The sequence below is a fragment of the Lemur catta genome, chromosome 9, assembly GCF_020740605.2.
Source record: "Lemur catta isolate mLemCat1 chromosome 9, mLemCat1.pri, whole genome shotgun sequence".
NCBI classification, from domain to species: Eukaryota; Metazoa; Chordata; class Mammalia; order Primates; family Lemuridae; genus Lemur; species Lemur catta.
Window position 1 is genome coordinate 910,393 of NC_059136.1, and position 21,715 is coordinate 932,107.

Sequence of the window (21,715 nt, forward strand, 5' to 3'; positions counted from 1 at the left end):
CCTGGATTGCCTTTAAAGCTTTTTAAAATCTTTAGAAGGAGCAGCATGAAGAAGTTCCTTTGTAGAAATGGAGCTGTTCTGTACCTTCACTGTTGTAGTATACACAAGTATACACATGTAATAAAACTGCACAGAAATGTACACATATGTATGTACACATAACTGAGTACACATAAAAACTGGTAGAATCTGAATAAGTTTGAGAAACTGAACCCAGGACAATTTCCTGGTTTTGATATTGTCTGAAACTTTTATAAGATGTTACCATAGAGAGAAGCTCCATGAAGGGTACAGAGGACCTCTCTGCACTACTTTTATAACTTATTACTGTATTTCTAAATAAAAAGCTTTAAAAGCCTATAGAAAAACATCTCATACTCTGACCTCCAACTCAAAAAGTCTAAACCCAAACCAACCCCAGTCTACCCTTAATCTTGCCTTCCTTTGATTGCCCTTAAAGTCAACACTTAATAATGGGTCTCTGCTTACCCTGACGAGGAATCCAGCCTCCACAGTGTCCCACTTCCGGTCTCTGTTCATGTAAGTCCCACGCTTCCTTCAAGGCCCAGCTCACAGTCTCTCCTTCACTTTCACACCAGTCCACACGGGCTCTCCCACACCCAAATCCAGTGAGCCTGGTGTCAGGGGGGTGGTAGATGCTCATCATACGCACTCCGGAAGGGTCCCGCCTCCCCGCTAACAACCAAGAGGCCCATACCCTTTTTCTACAAGATTTTGATAGGGTGGAGTCAGCTGGTTAAAGGAAAGATATTTCTTTGAAACTGATATTTCGTCCACTTCATAATTTTGTCAGAAGCTACCCCTAATCATTCCCCTGGCTTCTTTGCTCTGGTTTGTCTATTGATCAATCATAACATAGAAAAAAAATTTTTTTTTACATTTTTACATTATTTGATTATTTATTGGAAAAGATGATAGATTCTTTGACAGTATTTTTTGACACAGATGAAACTGAATGATTTATGTTGTTTCTCTGAAACATACCCAACTTGGCTGTGCAGAGAGGGGATGGGAGTTACTCTACTGGTATCATACAAGTACTGACACGTAGACACCAAGCACCACAGTCAGGATGAAGAATAGGACATTGTATCAAAGGTCACTTTCACATCCAGGAATTCTACATTCAGGTAACAAAAGTCAGCTGTTTGCAGTACGTTTTACCCAATTACTATTGTAATCCAAGAATCTAGCATCTTATTAATAAAAATTTTTAAACATATACCTACCCAAACAAATTGAACAGCTTGTGCTTCCCTTTCTCGAAGATATAACTTCTACATGAGACAATATAATTTTTGTTCTCTGTGATTTTGGTGACTATCTTTACTCAGTCTTTTAAAGAGAGTATCCTTTGGAAACAAGAACATCTAGATTTTAACCTAATTCTGCTGACTGTGTGGCTTTGGACAAGTCATTTCCCATCTAGGCATGCTGCCTTCTCTACAAAACGAATGATTAATTTAGATGATCTCCAAATTCCTTCCAGTTCAAATCATCCCCAGCGTGCTCATTAAATGACTCAAGGATATATAAATTCAGGAGACTGCAGACAAAACCACCACCATAGACAAAACCACCACCATAGACTAATAAATCTGTAAAACACTGACCTCTGCTGGAAATTGAGAATATTACTCAATCCATCTAAGAAATAGCAGCCTTTAAAAACCTATTATTCTTGGATATATCATTCTGAAAACATGTTATCAAGGATGCATGTTTCTTTTTTCTTTTCTTTTTTTTTTTGAGACAGAGTCTCACTTTGCTGCCCGGGCTAGAGTGAGTGCCGTGGCGTCAGCCTAGCTCACAGCAACCTCAAACTCCTGGGCTTAAGTGATCCTACTGCCTCAGCCTCCCGAGTAGCTGGGACTACAGGCATGCGCCACCATGCCCGGCTAATTTTTTCTATATATATTTTAGTTGTCCAGATAATTTTCATCTCTATTTTTAGTAGAGACGGGGTCTCCATCAGGCTGATCTCGAACTTCTGACCTTGAGCGATCCACCTGCCTCAGCCTCCCAGAGGGCTAGGATTATAGGTGTGAGCCACCACGCCCGGCCAAGAATGCATGTTTCTTATGAAACTAAATTTTCTAATATTTGATTTTATCAAACTTAAGAACATTTTGAAGAAAATAACTTTAAAATTACTTCAGATACTGTGGTTCCATTTGGAAATCGAGCCTATGTTCCCATGGGGTGCTATGCAACCAACACCAGCTTAGAAATGTAATGGAAAAACTTCCACCCCCAATAACAGCAGCAGATATAAATGGATTAGGAATACACTTAACAAGAGCTGTGCAGAAACAACATGACTAAAAACAAAAATGTTTACAAAGGAACACAGGAAAGGCCCTGAACAAATGGGGAGGCACAGCATACTCCTGAGGAAGACTGAATATTCCAAAGAACTCCATTTCCCCCAAATTAATCTGCAAATTTAACACAATTCCAATCAAGATCTCATGGAGATTTTGGGGAAGAAACTAACAAAATTATTTTAAAGTTAATCTTAAAAATGAATATTTAAGAATGGTCAGCTAAATTTTTCAAAATAAGAATACTGAGGCAGGACTCATCCTACCAGGTTTAAAATCCATTAAACAGCCATTACACGGCAATATTAATCAAAATACTATGGCACTAGTTCCAAAATAGGCAAATGGAACAGTGGAAAAGACAAAAATATTCAGAAACAAACCCAAACATATACAAGAATTTAGTTCATGAAAATGGTGACATTTCAGACCAGCAGGGAAAGGGTAGATTATTCACTAAATGGTGTCAGGACACCTAGCAATCCCTTATAAAAGTTACATTCCTTTCCTGTACATCAATGTAAGTTCAAAAAGGATTAAGATTTTAATATTAAAAGACATAAAATACTAAGATAAAATGAGAATTTATATAATCTCAAGAGTGAAGAAAGACCTCCGAAAAATGAAGCCAAAGGCAAAAGTCACAAAGGAAAAGATTAGCAGATTTTACTAATAAGATTTTAAAACATCTGTATCCCCCAAAACAAAGACATACACAAAATAAAGAAGAAAATTTAAAAAACGGATAAAAATCATTTGTAGCATTTATGAAAAGACTACTAATGGTTAATATTTTAATATATGAATAATTGTTACCAAACAGAAAGAAAATGAATACCAAAAAAAAGAAAAATTCCCAAAAGAAATGAGGCAAAAAATAGCACTTTACAAAAGACAAATCAGAAAGGTTAAAAAACATATAAAAGCTTATATATTTTGGCATTTTCCATAATAAGCACATTTTAACCACTGTAATTTTTAAAAGAAACAGGGAGGAAATTAAAACAGAATTTAAGAATTATCCTTTGATTAGTTCATCAAAACAAAACCAGAAACACTGATAAAACTGAGTTACTTTTACTGTTGAAAATTAAGCAGCAGGGTCATAAGATGCCCCAATGAATTTCCTCTGAGAATGTTTTTTCAATATAACGGTGAGATTTCCTGTTACAGTGTACCTTTTTTGAGAAACTATTTTTAAAATATTATATTTCCTCTGATACAACCTCATGGCAAACTACCATGTGTAATTAAAGACTTGGCTTAGCTACGACTGCCCTTCCCAAGCCTCCCGAACACTTGCAGGCGGAGAGCTCTCCACCTGGGCCCCAGCGCACTCTGGGCACCCCCTCACGTGTGATCCTCAGGACTGAAATCGCCAGTTTATGTGTGACAGTCACGGAAAATATCATCATCATCATCATCAAGCACTTATTCTGCAGTAGCCATTGTACCTAAAATCTTTATGTAAATTTCTTATTTAATCTTCAAAAAAATCCAGTGAAGCAGATATGATTACCCTCATTTTCCAATGAAGGATGTGAGGCTTAGACGAAAGGATTTACTCAGGTCCGGATGGCAGGCAGCAGAGTCAGTAACTAAACCCAGCTCCGTCAGAACCCAAAACCTTCACCCCACCGTAACCATCCTCACCCTCCCTCACCACACAGCCGTATTCCCTATCAGCCTGCGAGCTCCTTCTGCCCAGGGACCACTGCCCCTTAGTCATCTTTTTGTTTCCAGAGCATCACATGGGGCCTGGCACATCACAGCTGGTCATTAATGTATGGTCATTCGTATTTTGATCATCCATTCATTCAGGGAAAGGTCAACACACTCTCATAGGTTGGCAATGAGTATGTAAAGTGACGTAGCGTTTTTTGAAAAGTAATAGGAAAACATCTATAAAAATTTAGAATCCAGAGCCATTCCACTAATAGGAAATGAGCCTATGGACTTACTCGCATAACTATGTAGAAACTATGTAACTATGTATCTATCGGGATGTTCTTTATTATTATTATTATTATTTATAATGTTTAAAAAGTAGAAGCAACCTAAATGTCTACCAACAGAAGATTGGTTAAATAAATCAGAGCACACCAACACTATGAACACCGTGCTGGATCTACATGTGTTGCTATGAAAAGAATTCTAAGATTTACTAACAAGTGAAAAAGCAACATGTGGAACAGAATTAAAGTATGACCCTATCTGTACATGTATATTTTTCAAAAGGACACACACATATAGATCTAGAAGGATCCATAAGTATGTTAACAGTAGTCACATCTGGGAGTAGGCTGTAGAGAGGGGGTACGACTGTTACTTTTCAGTTACGCTGGACAGGCCAAGAGGGCTGGCTGTGCGTCAACCTCCCCACATTCCAGTTTTGTCGTTCAAAGCCTGTCCTTACCTTAAGGATCTGCAGCTTGTGCACAGACTTTCCTCCTTCCCACCACCAGAAACACACAATGTAAGTAAGGTCGTCCTTTCCCTCACAGCATTTTTCATTGTATTTGTTAAACCTACAAAGGGTACATGAGAGAAGCAAGTCTTATCTGGAGACAGTTAAATCTGCTTTTATTGATGGTTTATCACTAATTGAACATGCAGCTAAAAATACAAAGTTAATTACTAGTTTTGAAAGGAGAGACTGGGCACACTGAGGGGTGAGCAAGTGGTAGGGCAGGTCTTATATTTCTCACGTCCTCCTCTCATGGAGCACATCAGCCCTCACCAGAGACTGTCTTGCCTGAAAGCGCCACTGCTTACTCCAGTGTCCCTTCCCCTGCCCTTCCTACAGCAAAAGCAGAGGCACAAAAAAACTACCTTTATCTGTACTCTCTTAATTCTAGCACATTATTAATACCTGTTTACATGTACTTAAAGATTCTGTTTTCTCCTTTTAGCTGAACCATTCCAAATTATATTTAGAGTTTCTTTCTACTTTTATAAATTATGTCTAGAAAATAATTTCAAAAACGGTCAACCTAGAAATGTTGAATGTTTATTCAACCTCATCTGGAAGGGAAGTGAATATGGGTCTGCCCCGTATTTGCCAGAAGTTAATTACTTCTACAAACCAACCAGGCTCCCTGTTTGTAACGCAGGGCTCACTCCATGACCCTACTCTGATGACTCCTGAATCAATATGCCCTACGTCCTGACCTCCAGATCTGCACATCCAACTAGCTGCCTACCAGCATCTGCTGGAGGCCCCAGAGCCACCTCAAACAGGGTTTATTACTTGCCCCCCAACCACCACCACTACCTACTCTCCCTCCTGCATTCTCTGCCTCTGTTAGCATTGCACCCAGATGGCAAAGCCAGACTGTCCCTCGCAGCCTCAAATGGTCAGTCACCAAGGCCTGGAGACTCTGCATCCTGAACGTGTCAGAACTCACACCATCCTCTCCATTTCTAAAAGCGGCCATCATTTCTCACCCGTTCTAACCCATCAGGTTCCCAAAGATGCCCTGCTCCCCATTTCTCTGGCCTTCATCCTCTGTAGCCTGTCCTCCTTACTGCAGGCAGAACAACCTGTCCAAAATACAGAGCTGGTCATGTCACTCACCTAGTTGAAGCCTTTCAATAATCCCCAGCACCTACAAAATAAAGTTCAAACCCCAGACGCATGACCTCCGGCCTCAGCTCAGCCCGTGGCATCCACCAAACCACAACCTGCCTTGAGCTAAGTGCAACGAGGCTGCTGGCTGCCCACCTGAACATCCCTTCCCTTTTCCTCCTTAGTAGCAGAACCAGGACTTTATTCAGGCAGCCACGAATCCCACTGCAAGACTACATTTCTCACCTTCCTTGACAGCTACTTGTGGCCTTGTGCCCAAGTTCTGCCAAATGAGACTTACCAGGTGAGGGATGCTCTTTTTCCCCCATCACTCTATTTTCCCTCCTGCTGCCTGGAATTTGGAGCTGAGAGCTGAAGCTTGAGATGCCATGCTGGACCACACGGCAGATGTGGCAAGATTTGTCCCTGACGACTGTGGAGCCTTCACAACAGCCGAAGACTATTAACACTACTCCAGACTTCTTTCCCAAGTACCCCACTGTTACTTTGGGGTTTCCTGCCATACACAACCAAATCTAACTGACAGGTGCAGCAAGCCCCCGTTACCCACACCCATGGCGCAAGATGGCAGCACGGAGAGAGAGCGTGCCCTACCACATGGGCACACCTTTGGAGAAAGCAGACCTGGCAGGAACTCTTGGCTCTGCCTTTTCCTGCGGCACACCCCTAAATAACGCTCTCTCTGAGACTCACGTTCCATGTCTGTGAAACTAGGATAACAATGCGTAGTCACGATGAGTAATGAGCTTACACATGTAAAAGCCCTTAGCATAATGCTTAGTACTTAGTACACTCACACGGTAGCTACTAGTAATTTACCCATATCATTGCCTCGGTACAAAAAGCTCCTTGGGAGACTTCTGCCTCACTTTCTAACCCCATCAGGATTAAATGTCTAGAAACTGAGCTTTTCATAGGTCTTTACATACTTCATGATGCTTCCTTCAATAGAGCATAAGAAACTTGACTCTTATAAACAGGACCAAGGCTTATGACAACTTAGTCCCTGTTCCTGGCACAGTGTCACACATAGTAGGACTCAGAATATATGTTACACAAATGAGTGAACCACTAAAACATTGTAGAAAGGACAAGCAAAAGGCAGAATGTATAATATAATTGATTACTGGGCTCAGATCCTGATTTTCACTTACCTAATTCTGCTTTCTTTTTGGCAGATGGAATAGAGGATATTTTTATGCCTGGCATTTACAATTTTCTAAAGTAAAAAACAAAATAAAACAAAAAAAAACCTACCCAAAAAAGTTAACAGTTTATTCCAGGCAAATTTCCAAATGTGATGTGCTTTCTGTTTGTTTCAGGGGGAGAGGTTCATAATGAAAGAAAATACTGCAGTAACCATTTGCAGATAAATCCAAAATGTTATCAATAATATAACTCCCACCACTACAAAGAAAATCTTGATTTGTAAAAATACATAATTTCTATTACAAGAAGACTAAGTGCAAATGCACCTGAACTTGTACAATGGTCATTGTTAAAAAATAAATCTTAAAATTCAAAAGAAAGACCTTAGCACACATATTTGACTTTCTACTTTCCCAGTGAAATGAACAAAGGAAAATAAATTTGGGGAAAATATCTATTACTATTAGAAACCAGAGAAGGATGCCATATCTATGTCAGAAACTTTGAGGTATTTCTACAAGATATAATTTACAAAAAACGGAAGATGATAATGAGTCACATGCCAAAGATAAGTCTGCCTTGGGAACAGCCAGAAGAAATCCACTGCAAGAACGTCCATCAAGTCCTCAGCCAGGAGAAGCAGATACATACATAACAAATGGTCCCTGGGCAGCAAGCAGCCAAGAAGCAAATCTTGACCCTTCTAGGGCCTTGGACATCTAATGCAAAGTCGATTTAATGAACGAGGCCGGCTCAGCCCTCATCCCAGTGTGCTACGCAGAATGTGAGTGTGGCCACAATTCCTAATAAAGGCTCCACTCTATGGAGCTTCTGCCCCTGGAAATCTGGGGCTATGCAGCAAACAAACAACTATACAAAAAACAAACTCTTCATACAGTGGTAAAGTTCACTCCAGCAGTTGCCAATAATAATCCCTTGCTCCCTTCTCCCCTCAGTTTACCGCAGCTTTCATCAAGGCAAATAAACTGTAGCAAACTCCAATCCTTCCCTTCTTTCTCTACCTGAGCCTGAATACCAACCACATAATCTCTAACGGAGCCAATTAGACGCATCAATATGGGACAAACCTAAACTTCTTTTAGATAAGAGAGAAAAATCACTACAGTTTGAAGTCTTAGAAATTTAAAAAAAAAAAAAAAAAAAAAAGGAGGGGGAACAGGAGCAGTTTTGCCCGTGTGAGCTATGATGATATCTGAGAAGCTAATGGCTAGGAACAAATCCAGCAGGAGAAATACGTACAGTCCTCATGAATGAAGGGATTTGTGTTTTCTTCCTGAGAGGCCCTGATCACAGCTCCAGACCACTGTTTTGAGGTCAAGCGTTTCCTTTTATCATAAGTTTCTGCTCCCCCCACCCCGATTGTCTCTTCCACCTTCCTAAGAGTTTTGTCCAAACAGTCACTCTGAAGGAAGAGTTTTAATCTATCCTTCCCAGAGGTAACCAGTGGCGTTTGAAAACAGCACTGAGAAAGAGAGTCCTGCAGACAGCGTCACGGGAAACCTCTTGCCAGGAGCTGGGATCTGGGCAGAACCCAAAGACAAAAAGGGAGCTGATGTGGAGGCTTCCACATGGGAGGATGACAGACAGCAACTTCGTGCCAGAGCCAGGCAGACTCCAGAGACTCCAGACGGGCAGGGCCTCCTCAGCGGGCACGACCCAGACTGCGACCTCGTCAGCGAACATGCACACATAGGAACCTCAGTGCACATACAACCTCAAGAATTGCTAGTGATAAAAATATACTCTTTTGATATCAAAAAGGCAAATTTTCAAAACTACATACATCAACAATTTATGTTACTTCCCATAGTTTACCCCAGCCTGCACCTAACTCACCTCTCCTATGAAATACAGTTTCTGCAGGATAAAAATAATCCAATATATCTTTTAAATATTCCTACTCAAGGTAGTTTAGGTATATTATCAGGGCTACCATCACTATCTTTGTCTTCTTTATTTACTTTTTTTTTTTTAAGACAGGGTCTCACTCTGTCACCCAGGCTAGAGAGCAGTGGTGTCATCTCATCATAGCTCACTGCAGCCTCAAACTCCTGTGCTCGGGCGATCCTCCTGCTTCAGCCTCCCAAGTAGTTAGGACTATAGGTGCGCACCACCATGCCTAGCTAATTTTTTATTTTTGGTAGAGATGGCGTCTCACTGTGTTGCCCAGGCTGGTTTTAAACTGCTGGCCTCAAGTGATCCTCCCACCTTGGCCTCTCAGAGTGCTGGGATTACAGGTGTGAGCCACTGAGCCCAGCCTCCTCCTTTCTCAAATTAATAAGAACTTGAAAGTTAGCAAATTACATAAATGAAGTACAATTCTTAGTTGATTGCCATTATCAATTAACTACTGAGGCGATTTTAGAAAACCAAACTCTCAATGGCTCTTCCCAAAGAAATAAAATTGTGTGGCAAAAAATAAACAAAGGGACACTGAAGTTTTCTGTATGCCTCTATATGTATAGTTCCATACGTCACATATAACAAATTTATAATACCATTTTCACCCATTATTGTTTAATTAGATATTTTTCTTATAATCCATCTAAATCTTTTTTTCTCTTGTAGCTTGTTATAACCACCAAATTCAGAAATATTTCCATTTTTTAAATGTAGATAAATTGAGTGAAAAAAATAGAAAAAATATAATATTCATTATAAAAACCAACAGACGTTTTCCAATCACATTTATTAAAGATGCTTAGTCATTAATGAATTACTAGAGCTAATGTGTATGTGAAGCATAAATTTCTAATTAAAATTCTAAGAACATTTAGCTTGTTCTGCTCACTTACAGATAATTAATCAATGCAAAACTGATTTTGTAGTAATAATTAGCATAAAAAACAAACATTGATGAATTATGTGCCATTATATTTACATTTTGTTGCAGTTACTATCAGTCATTCATTCATCATATGGTTATCAGGCGTATACCTAAAAGGATATTTAACTTAGTGAAGAAAAAGGTGGTACACTTCATGTTCACTGGTGTACTGCTTTGAGCCCAAACTTATAAGGAAAATGTCTGCAGACTATTTATGTTTGTCTAAAGGCCAGGAGGACTGCGGGTGAAAGTCACATGAAGGCATAAGCATAATATAGAGAATAACTTTCTAACCTTTTACCGAAGGGCCTATAATGTAAAGCGTTTCCCTGTTAAGTGGTGGGCTCCTAATCCCTACAAACAGTAAAGTTTGAAAAAAAACAAACCTTTCAACTCACACATGTGGGATATAATAAAGTAACTCCAGTAACACAAAGCATTCTGAGGTATCATAACACAGGAAGAAATACAAAGGAAGAAGTGTTTAAATTTGACTAAGAAATCTAAGACTTCTGGAGGAGGCAACATTGAAGCTGGACCTTAAGGGATGATTACTATTCCATCAGGCAGAGGAAGAAGATCGAAATTTCAGGTTAAGAAACTAAAAGAGTAAAGGCAAAGAGACCATCCCAAAAAGAAAAGGGGGTTGGGAAAATATCTTTTCCTCTTCCTTGAACCTTGCTACAGAATCAGGACTTATTTTCTAAGCAATGAAGGCAGAGTTTTCAAGTGGTGGAGTGATTCGATCTAGTTGAGTTTTAAGGTCACTTTGGCAGGAATTTGAGACTGAGAAGATAAGTGTTTGAAGACAGGTGGCCTGTCAGAAGGTCACTGCAATAACCAGGACAGAGAATTCACCCCAAAGCTTGCCAAAGTCACTCGAGGCAAAGGCGAATTTCATTTACTGGCACAGCTTCCCCCAAATCATCTCTTGTCCTGATTGTTCATGGCGAAAACTCTCTAGCTCATTTGTCTGGAAAGAAGAACATGTTATAACTCATTTTACCCCTCAAAAAGTGAAAATCACAGGATTTATTTTGATGAAGAAGAATCCATCTTACGGCCTTTCAGAATGCTACAAGGAAGAAGTTTACAGGGGTGTTTTCACTGCAACGGGATTCAAAGAAATAGATGCCCCTGGCTCTTGCCCATAGAACAGGTGAATGCGACTGAGGCTCTTCCAGTCTGGGGGTCAGAAGGTCCCCGAGCCTGCCACAGGGCTGTTCCGTAACTCCTGCGGACAGAGAGACAGAGACGGAGACTGGGACCGACGCAGAGTTAGAAACACAGAGGATTACAGAGCTTACTGGGGAGGGAAAGCACACAAGCCCACGGCGGCATTTATTCACACACAGGTTTTCAACATCCTAGCTTGAGATTTAACGCAAAGAATAAACTTAAAAAGAATTTATTTTTTCTAATTCAAACTCCCCTTAAAAATTCTGCCCTTTCTCTGAATTGAATGTATACAGAAACATACATAAACCTAACAGACATTTTAATGTCTCAATTAAAAGTAATAAAATAAAAATTGAATTGGAAAAGTAGTTTAAACACCTGAAGTTCTGTAAGTAGAGAGTTTTAGGTCACCTGGGTTAGTCCTTTTAAAGATACTTGAGTGTTCAACAGTACCTTCAATGACTCATTATGCTTGAATAGAACATTTAGCAGGATGGCCCATCTTGGCAAGAACAACAGGCCACAACCCCTAATGAAGTATCTTTTAATCTTAATGCGCTGGGAGTTAACAAGGAGTAAATTACCATTCTCTGTAATGAGGATATATTCTAAAGTTGCTGCTGCAAAAGATAAAATAGACAATTCTGGAAAAGGTCCAAGGAAGCCTATCATGGGTACACTTATCATTCAAATGAAAGGCCCTATTATAAATGAAAGCAGTAATTGTTCTTCCTGTGTATTTAGTTGAATACAAAACAACTGAAAGAAACCTTCATTTCACAACCAGTGTACTTTTAGACATATGTGACTCAGTACAAGCTCTTCCTTGGGAAGATATGACAATGTTCCCGTGAATACAATTACCAAGAGTACCTGTTTTGTGAACAATGGTTTTAATGCAGCACGCTGTCGGGACAAAGAAAGAAAATCCAGGTGGCAAAGAAGTCTTCATGAACGAGGTTCTAAGAAAAGAAACAAAGAGCACTGGAGTAGAAAACAGCACTGGGTGACCTTGCATCGTCAACTGCCCGCGTGTCCCTGGGGAAGTCACCTGAGCTCCCTGGGCCGCAGCTATCCCATCGGAAGACAAGGAAGATGAAATAAGGACGAGGACAGTAAGGGTTTGCTCTGCCTCCCATAGTGCCTCACTCAGGAGGCAACGTTCCCAATTGTCCAGAGAGGAAGGTCACCCCAAATTCCTGCAATGGCACGCCAATGGAAGAGATACGAAGAATCACAGGACAGACAAAGGACTGCCCCGACACTGGAATTAGAAAAGACGTGATAAAAACATTACAAATAAAAATCTGGTAACACTTGATAACTGGCTGGGTGAAAAAGAGGCAAGGATAATTTCATGCTCACAAAGTGGCTACAAACAGAAATGTGGAAAGCACAAAGAGAATGGTAAGAATGAATTCAGACATGTTGAAATAAAAAGACAGTGGGACATCTAAGTGTTCAACAAAAACTGAAAAAAGGTAAAAGTTCCACAAAAAGCTGAACAGGACAGCACGACAGAGCCCTGCAGGGCCCTGCACAAACCTGCCCCTGTGAGGACCACAGGCTGGTACCGCCACAGCGCTGGGGACCAGGCCGTGCTGTTTCCTGCTATGTCCCCCTGGCTCTGTGCACAGACTAGGTGCCCACCAGATAGTTTCTGAATAAAGCGCCATGATCCAATCCAGATTTCTTCAGCCTGTCCTCAAGGATATTATGACTCCGTCAAATACCTTGACGAAATCCAGACCCACTGTCTTTATTCTGTCCTGACAGAGGCCGTGCCACCCTAGCACAGACAGAAAGGAGGTCAGCGTGAATTACTGACAGTGAGCCCGTCATAGCTCCCCCAAAAGTACTGACCATGAACAACCTAGAAGGGTTGTGGACTCTGTCCTTGAAAGGGTGCCATTCAATTACTTTAAAATGTTTTGGTTGGGGACTAGAAAGTTTTCATTATAATCATTTATTTAAGCTACCCACACAGATATAAATTCCCAAAAAGCCTCCACAAAGGTCAGAAATTAAAAATCAGCACGGACAAAGCTATGACCGCAAAGAGCCTGTTATAGTCTATGAATTTCAAAAATGATTGACAGCATAGGTGAATTTGATTTTCACTCTCTCAGGATCCATTCCCCGCTTGCTCTGGAAACAGCATCTATTTTTCCTGTGGTGAATCACTCCCACCCTGCTCTCAGCTCAGTGGTTTGAGTAGGGCCACAGAGGTGGACATGTGACCTAGTCTAAGTCAGTCAGCACATCCTTCCCTCCTGGTCACAGGGACGGGAATGTAAGCCCCAGGCCTGAGTCGGCCAGCCTATTCCATGCCCCTGGCCACAGAGATTAACTGTAGGACGGCCACTTGGGCCAATGAGAGTCAGGATGAGCACTTTATTGGGACTGCTAAAAAACAGACTTGCTTTTTTTCCTGGGACTGCTAGCTGTAAGGATGTCATGGAACCTGAAGCTGCCATGGGCCACCATGTAGCACCAGAAAAGGAAGCCAACATAGACAGAAGCAGAGTCAAAAGGAAGAGATAGACTAGCTCCTAATGACACTGATCCTTTCAGCCTCTGAGCCAATAAAATCCTGTTTTTGTTTAAACCAGGCTGAATAAGATTATATACTTGCAACAGAAAAATTGCCCAAGCATCCCTCATTTTGAGGATAAATTCAATAAACAGACAGATCCTCTGTTTCATTTACCAATTTGTTTATTTTGCTGTACACATAATGTAAGAATACCCCATGTGAAATTTTTGCTTAGGAACTTATAATTGCAGCTGAGGACACCAAAGCTCACTCTTTTCTAAGCTGCGATAACGTAAGCAAACCAGAAAGATAAACAGACTTCAAAGGCTACACCAAGGACAATCTGAGCTCTGATCAGCTTGTCCCAAACACTGTGAAGCTAGATTTATGCTTTAGCACTGAAATTGCCACATTTGAAGCTGCTGATGCAGGCAGAAATCCACAGTGCAGAGTGCGATGCTATGAGGTAACAAAGAGCAGAGACTGCCCACTCAGACACTTCCATAAGCAACGGCAGAGGGCCTTGGCCCCTAGACTGCAGGCTCGAGAACTATGGCTACAGCCCCCTATTCCTTTGCAACCAGGTCGCAAGCATCTACAAAGAAAAACACATGGGGGGAAAAGCCAGTGGGACCACTAATACAGCATGAATAAATGCTATGGAGGAGATAAAAATGAACAATCAGTTTTTTTTCGGTAGACTGCTTTTCTATGCAGGACCAGCCCCTGAACTTCTGTTTTTAATATTTGGTATCTTTTCATTTGACACTTACATTTGACATATAGTACAGGTTGGGATATTCTTTTTACATACATTCTCCCAGCCAAAGTATGAGTACCCTGAAGCCAGAATCTTATCTTTCCAGAGCTAAAATAGTGTCTGACACAAAGTAGATATGTGATAATATCTGCTGAAAATTATCAAAACGTTAAATACTTGGCTAGCAATGAGTTTATCTTACAATCAATAATTCTGCCTTCCTTGCTTAAAATCAGTAATAGTTACCATTTACTGAATAGCTCATATATGCCAAATGATGTGCTAAAAAGCATACATAAATGAGTTAGCTCATTTACTTGGACTCAGTTCACCCTAACCAGGAAGCACAACTAAGTTAAGAAGAAGATCGTGCCTCTTCCTTACCCTTCCCACTGTTGTACTTGAATAAAAATAGCACGAATGTTATGGAGGTTCAAAGTGACACATTTTAGCTCAACCTAAGGAAGACATTCCAGAAGGGGCAGAGCCGTTTTAAAAGGAATGGGCTGCCCTAGAGGAACTGATTGCTGGAGGACACCAAGCAGAACATCCATCACCAGGCGTGTTACGGAGACGATGGGAACATGGGAGGAGCTGCTGACATACAGTCCCCGGAATTAGGAAAGTGTCCTGGGCTCCACCCTTAGGCCTGTGAGTCTGGAGAAGTAGCTGCATTAAACTTGAACAATGTCAGAGCCTACAATGTCCTGTTTTTCCTTATCTATAAGCCGAGGCTACTCCCCAAAACACTCTGTACTCCCTTATTACCTCACTGTCTTAAAACGCTCGCACTCTCCCCCCTTCAAGACATGAAAGAGCTCCATCAGGCTGACATCCATACGGTCTGCTGAAGCAGGACACGAGGCGGGTAGGTCTGAAGGTGCTTTTGGTGCCTAAACTCCACCAAAGCCCGGGATTGGATTCCATAGGGGAAGTGAAAGTAGCGAGGTGTACACTCCCTCTCCTGCTATGATTCCTTGACCCTGCCCCTTCCCAGCCCACCATACTGATTGTAGTTTATGTGCCGCCAAAGCGAGCACAGTCATATTGATTTTACAGGTTATGGTGTTATATCGAAAGGAGCAGAAATTGGAAGAAAGCCACAAAAAGTTGTGCTGGGGGTTGTTTGCAATCATATAAGTCTTAGTCAAAAATATATACCCCTAAGACGGGTTTGAGGTATTATATTAAAAAATAGTACCCTTTTGGTTTCACCTCTTTGCTTGATAATGAAAAAAATCTCCCAAGCAGCTGTTGGCTGGAGAACAGCATGCACAAAGATCAAGTAGTAGAAAAAGCAAAACAGGGTTGGGAAACAGCTATTCAGAGTGGCTGGAACTTAGACTATGAAGTAGGGGGTAGAGAGATGTGAAAATGGAAGGAGCAGGACCAGGGTCAGGAACAGCCTTGTTAGGGAGTGTTTACTTCAATCTAAGGGCAAGAAGAAGTCACTCAAAGGGGGGCACAGATGTAGCAGGTTTTGCATTTTGGAAATGTGTCAATTACTATTAGACACTGGATTGAGAGGGAGGAGAAGAGGCAAGATGTGGACAGGAAGAACAGTCAGGAGGCTGTTATGGTAACCCAGGCGAGAGAAGAGGGCAGCTTAGAATGCAGTAGTAGCAGTGGGCTGGAGAGAAGCAGACAGATGCAGTAAATAAATATGCAATAAATAAAATCATCGAGACTTGGCAATAGACCACACATGGGGCATGACAGAAAGAGAAGCGTCCAGGACGATCTGGAGATTTCTGGCACAGTCAACATGCTGGTGATGCCAGGCACTGAGACGAACACGTGGTAGTTGGGGTTGAGGGGAACAGGACTCAGCTAGGAGCATGTCGGGTTTGAAATGTGTCTGTGTGATCCAAGCAAAGATATCCAGAAGGTAGTTAGGTCTGAACTGGAGATATAAATGTTCACTGGCATCAACAATAGTACACTCATCACCACACAGACCATAGTTGAAACCACTGAAAATAACTAAGTTATTCAGGGAAAATGTATAATTCAACTCACAAGCTTGGGCAAGAGTCTAAGAAGCCAACAATACCGTGGTACCTCACTACTATGGTTTACACCTCACAGCTTACAGAAGGCATCACATTCCAAGCCAGGGAATGTGGGTGTCCTGGAATGTAAGTGAAATTCATATTCATCCCTGTGAGAAATGCAACTCCCACTGGCCCACAGCTAACAGTGGATCAGAGATCTAACAACCTGTCACCGTCTGACATCCTGGGAAGTCAATTCTAACACTGTAACACTCACCTGTGGACAAGGCCTCCTCCCGAACGTCTCCCTCACCAGGCTGATGAATATTCCAGGATGTTTTGGGAAGTGAAGAGATTTCCTCGGGTGACGCTAACCTCACCATGTCCATGTGACTGCTCTGGAACTGGTACCGAGGGATAAAGCAGGCCTTGCCTTGCAGGAAAATGTCCCTGATGATCTCTTCTGTGTCGATTTCATCTTGCATGCTCAGAAAGATGGAAATTCTTTTGGACTTTTGATACTGGCTGTGGGCGATCACCTAAATGGGAAATGGTGGCAATTATATTTTCCAAGATCACACTTTTAAAAACAAGCAATTCCCCTGAACAGTCCCTCCTTTCTCTCAGCCTTCCCCAACTTCTCTAACTACCAGAACAAAGCAGAGTGATATAGTGGGTTGGACAGCGCTGCGTCCCTGAGCCTGACTTTGAGCTCGGGCCCTGACGCTGACCTCTCCGATCCCGTTACCCCTTTCTGGTGTGCCCACTCTGGTAGGGATGAGAATTCGCTGTAATCACTGTGGGGACCAGCTGTCTGTCTTGAGAACGAGGCTCAATCTCCACCTACTCATTTCGGTAACCTTCAGTCATTCCACTTGCTTCTCCTAGAGTCTTCACTTTATCTCTGAACGTCGGCTCCCACAAGCTTCTTCATACCTTGGACTGTCAGGCTTCTTTACTCCTAAAGTCTACCCATTTAAAGCCCAACTCCAGCCCTCACTTCTCCTAATGGGTGCAGAACCCTTACTACATTTAGAGTTAACATACAACCTAATAATTCTGTACTGCAGGAGTTAGATCACTAATTGTTTCATATGCCCTAAATATAGCGTCCCGAACCAGTCCATAAACTCCCTGAGGCAGAGAACATGCCTTACAATTTTCTCTTAGCTCTATCATTCTCATCCTGTTTCCTAAAATTCTTCTGTTTAAATGAATGTTAAAATGTCCACAAAGGCCGGGCGAGGCGGCTCACGTCTGTAATCCCAGCACTTTGGGAGGCCGAGGCAGGTGGATCGTTTGAGCTCAGGAGTTCGAGACAAGCCTCAGCAAGAGCAAGACCCCGTCTCTACTGAAAGTAGAAAGAAATTATATGGCCGGGCGCGGTGGCTCACGCCTGTAATCCTAGCCCTCTGGGAGGCCGAGACGGGTGGATCGCTCGAGGTCAGGAGTTTGAGACCAGCCTGAGTGAGACCCCATCTCTACTAAAAAAATAGAAATCAATTATCTGGACAGCTAAAAAATATATATATAGAAAAAATTAGCCGGGCATGGTGGCACATGCCTGTAGTCCCAGCTACTCGGGAGGCTGAGGCAGTAGGATCGCTTAAGCCCAGGAGTTTGAGGTTGCTGTGAGCTAGGCTGACGCCATGGCACTCACTCTACCCCGGGCAACAAAGTGAGACTCTGTCTCAAAAAAAAAAAAAGAAATTATATGGACAGCTAAAAATATATATATAAAAAATTAGCCGGGCATGGTGGCACATGCCTGTAGTCCCAGCTACTCGGGAGGCTGAGGCAGAAGGATGGCTTGAGCCCAGGAGTTTGAGGTTGCTGTGAGCTAGGCTTACGCCACGGCACTCTAACCCGGGCAACAGAGTGAGACTTTGTCTCAAAAAAAAAAAAAACAAAAAAAAACAAAAACGTCCACAAAGATGCCAGGTGGGAAGGGAGGATCCTGGTGAAAGAAACCATATTCACTAGGCTGAATCAGGAGGCTGAGCTTTGCTTACCACAGAAAAGTTAACAATCTCAGGAACTTACCCAGACTCAGAAGTTAGCCCTTAGCTTTCTTTTTTGCCCCTCCTTTTCTGTTCTTCCCTGTTCTCTAAGTTAAGTAGAAAAAAATACTGCAAATCAGCTTATAAATATGACTGGCAGAAAGATACAGGTACAGATCAAGTTATTCCTAATGAAAAGGAAACACAGAAATTAAGTAGATAGAGCCCATCAAACCAGTGCTAAGGAAGGAAGTGAACTCTTGCTTTCTGTGAAGTTACAAAGCTCTTATGAGGCCTGAAACAGGCAAAGAAAGGAAATGCAAAATCCAGACCTTGGGCAGGCCTAGGGCTTTTGGTATCCAAGTTAAGTGAAAGTTATGTAAGAAAGTTAAGTGTCTTTCTTGTTCTCTTTAAAGCAGAATACAGAAAATCAAGAGCTGAATAAGCAGTAATAAACACCCGTTAAAATTCAGTGTGAGACTGTGCATACACATTATCTTCCTTCCTCAAATCCCATTTATATGAAAGTAAAGAAGCTCAGAAAAAGAAAGTCCATTATAGCACTGAGGAGAAGACAACAGAGATCTGACTAATTTATGTAAGACAGAGAGTGGATGAGACAGTATTTGCAGATAAAACAGCAGCAGACCACAACACTCCTCCCCTGGAATCCCAAAGCAACAGAGGAAACCCCACTGGTTACCAAGCCTTCTCATAATTATGCATAGACAATAAAGGGTCATCAAACATCTTGGAAGCCAAAATACAAAATACAAGGATTAAAAAAAAAGGGGGGGTGGGTGGAGAAAAAAATGACCCAGCAGGAAACTGAGATAGTCAGGGAATTTTTTGAAATTCTAATTAGTTTTCTCAGACAAATTTAAGAAGATAATTGTTCCTATAAGACAACAACAGACTGCTATGGAAAGGAAGCAATCAGAAGATTAAAAAATAATCACTGGAAATTAAAATTGTGATTAGGAAAATTAAAACAATTTAGGAAAAAGACTTGGAATAGGGGAAAAAGACAAAAATAGGGAAAATGAGAAAAAAAAGTTAAGAGATATAGAAGACTGATTGAGGATTTTTTACTATCTCATTAACAAGAATTCCAGAAAGACACAAAGGAAAAGAAATAATCAAAGACATACTAATAGATAAATAAAAAACATCAGTCTCCAGATTGAATGGGGGTCATGGGTGCTGAGTAGAACAAGGAAAGATAATTATAAATTAGAAATTGAAACTATCAATCAAATATGAGGGTAAAACACTTTCTATTGAATAAAGAATTTAAAAGTTTACCCACACCCACAGATATTTTCTCAAAAAAAAAAATTGAAGATACACTAAGACAGAGGAAATAAAAAGAATACCACAAAGAGAAAAACACTGGACTTAAGAAAAGCCCTAACTCGGAAGTGGAATGAGGAGGACCCCAAGCAATGCTGTGTAATGGGCCAGAAGGCAACCAGACCAGACGGAGCAGGGGCTGGAGTGCTTTCAAAAAGAAAGTGGATTTATTTTAACAGATAAAATGAAAAAGAATCTATTGATACGATAAAGGCATATTCTTGTTTTGCCAAAAAAGAAAAATGAAGGCAATCAAAAACTCCTGGAAAAATACAGAAATTAGAATTATGCTCCAAATAGGAATGAAGTAAAACATGCCATGATTTTGAGCAATTCTAGGGTAAAAGAAAAAATATTTGGTATTGACACTTGAAACATTCCCCTCCTAGCGACACATATCCGGTGACATAAAATTCTATGTACTTTCTTATATATTCAATCACACAACTTGGTTCCACAGAGTACACCACTGACATAAAAAACTGTAAATACTGTTCTCTGGAATTTCAAATTTGGAAATCAGCACAAACACTGCTCAGTAGAGTCACTATAGTTACAGAAAAGAGTTTAAATATTATAAAACTTGACAACATAAGTATAATAATATACATGTCAGAAACTGGCAGATGCAGCAAAAAACAAAGTGAGTAAAGGTGCACTAATTTACTCATCTTAATTACTGAGGGAGTCAAGACATGGCATAAAGCTGAATTTCTTTACCACACATTACTTGTCTAATAAATTCCTAAGTTATATAAAAGGTGCTGTGCCAACAAGAAAAAATATGCTTGTTTAATAAAACACATCATTTAATGCCTTTATTGAGCATTCATTATGGCAAAACACGGTTCTAGTCACGGTATGCTGATGTTTTGGGCCATGATACACTGGTCATAAAATCAATAGTACGTTACAAATCAGCATTTTTAAATAAACTATAAAAGAAAATATTAAAGTACATTGTATATGGTAAGAATTGTAAAACATATTCCTTGTATGTATGTATCTGTTTATGTGGGATAAAACTGTAGTTATTACTAGGTAAAATTATTCCAATTTTTCTCCCTCCTCCTTTGAGGCCATCTCTCAGCTGTCACTCTATTGCAGACAGCAGTTCTGCCTCTATATAAACCACTATTCACACCTGGAGTTTATGAATTCTAATTTCCTATGGACAAAGAAATCAAATTGAATTCGTCTTTATTTTCCCCATGCCCCTCCAAAAATCTGTTCCAACTCCTACATTCCTTATGCCTACTAATGCTAAACAGCACTGTCCCAAGCTCTAAATTTTGGAATCATAGGTGACTCCCCTTCCCTTCCAATATTCTCAACCTCTATCCAATCAGTTGCCAAGTCCTGCTGATTTTCATCACATGGTCTCCCATTCACCTCCTTACCCCCATCTTCCCTGTCTATGCTCTAGTTCGCATCTTTATAACCTCTCACCTGAATTATCACAACAGCCCCTTACTGGTCTCCCTATTTTTTTTTCTTAACACAACCCATTATCCAAACGCTGTGAATATACTACTCCTTAAGTATATATCAAAAATATGTAAAGCACCGAATACCTCCCTTTACACACCTCTTTGATTCTCACAATAGACCTACCAAGATATTATCCTTTTTATAGGTAAGGAACCAGAGGTTCAGAGAGATCAGGAGACTTGTCCAAAGCCACACACAACTAAAAAACAATGGAGGCCAGGAGGGTGGCTCACACCTGTAACCCCAGCACTTTGGTAGGTTGAGGCAGGAGGACTGCTTGAGGCCAGGAGTTTGAGACCAGCCTGGGCAACAGAGTAAGACCCTGTCTCGACAAAAATAAAAAAATGAAACAATAAGCTGGATGTGGCGCTGCATGCCTCAGTCCCAGCTACTCGGGAGGCTGAGGCAGGAGGATCACCAGAAGTTAAGAGGTTATAGTGAGCTATGGTCACACCACTGCACTCCAGCCTG

At 41.0% G+C, this 21,715-nt stretch overlaps 1 protein-coding gene across 16 annotated transcripts in view; it reads right to left on the reverse strand.

Annotated features, from left to right (window-relative positions):
* Positions 1-21,715, reverse strand: part of LOC123644497 (5-formyltetrahydrofolate cyclo-ligase) — a 36,901-nt gene that overhangs the window by 13,239 nt on the left and 1,947 nt on the right. For 8 of the 16 annotated variants that reach the window (XM_045560596.1, XM_045560599.1, XM_045560610.1 and 5 more), the window contains exons 2-4: positions 16,678-16,939; positions 4,762-4,873; positions 490-635 (exon numbers count right to left, since the gene is read on the reverse strand). In XM_045560596.1, coding sequence (XP_045416552.1) covers positions 490-635; positions 4,762-4,873; positions 16,678-16,939 — 520 coding nt within the window. The other 8 variants (XM_045560609.1, XM_045560601.1, XM_045560604.1 and 5 more) reach the window with 8 other exon arrangements.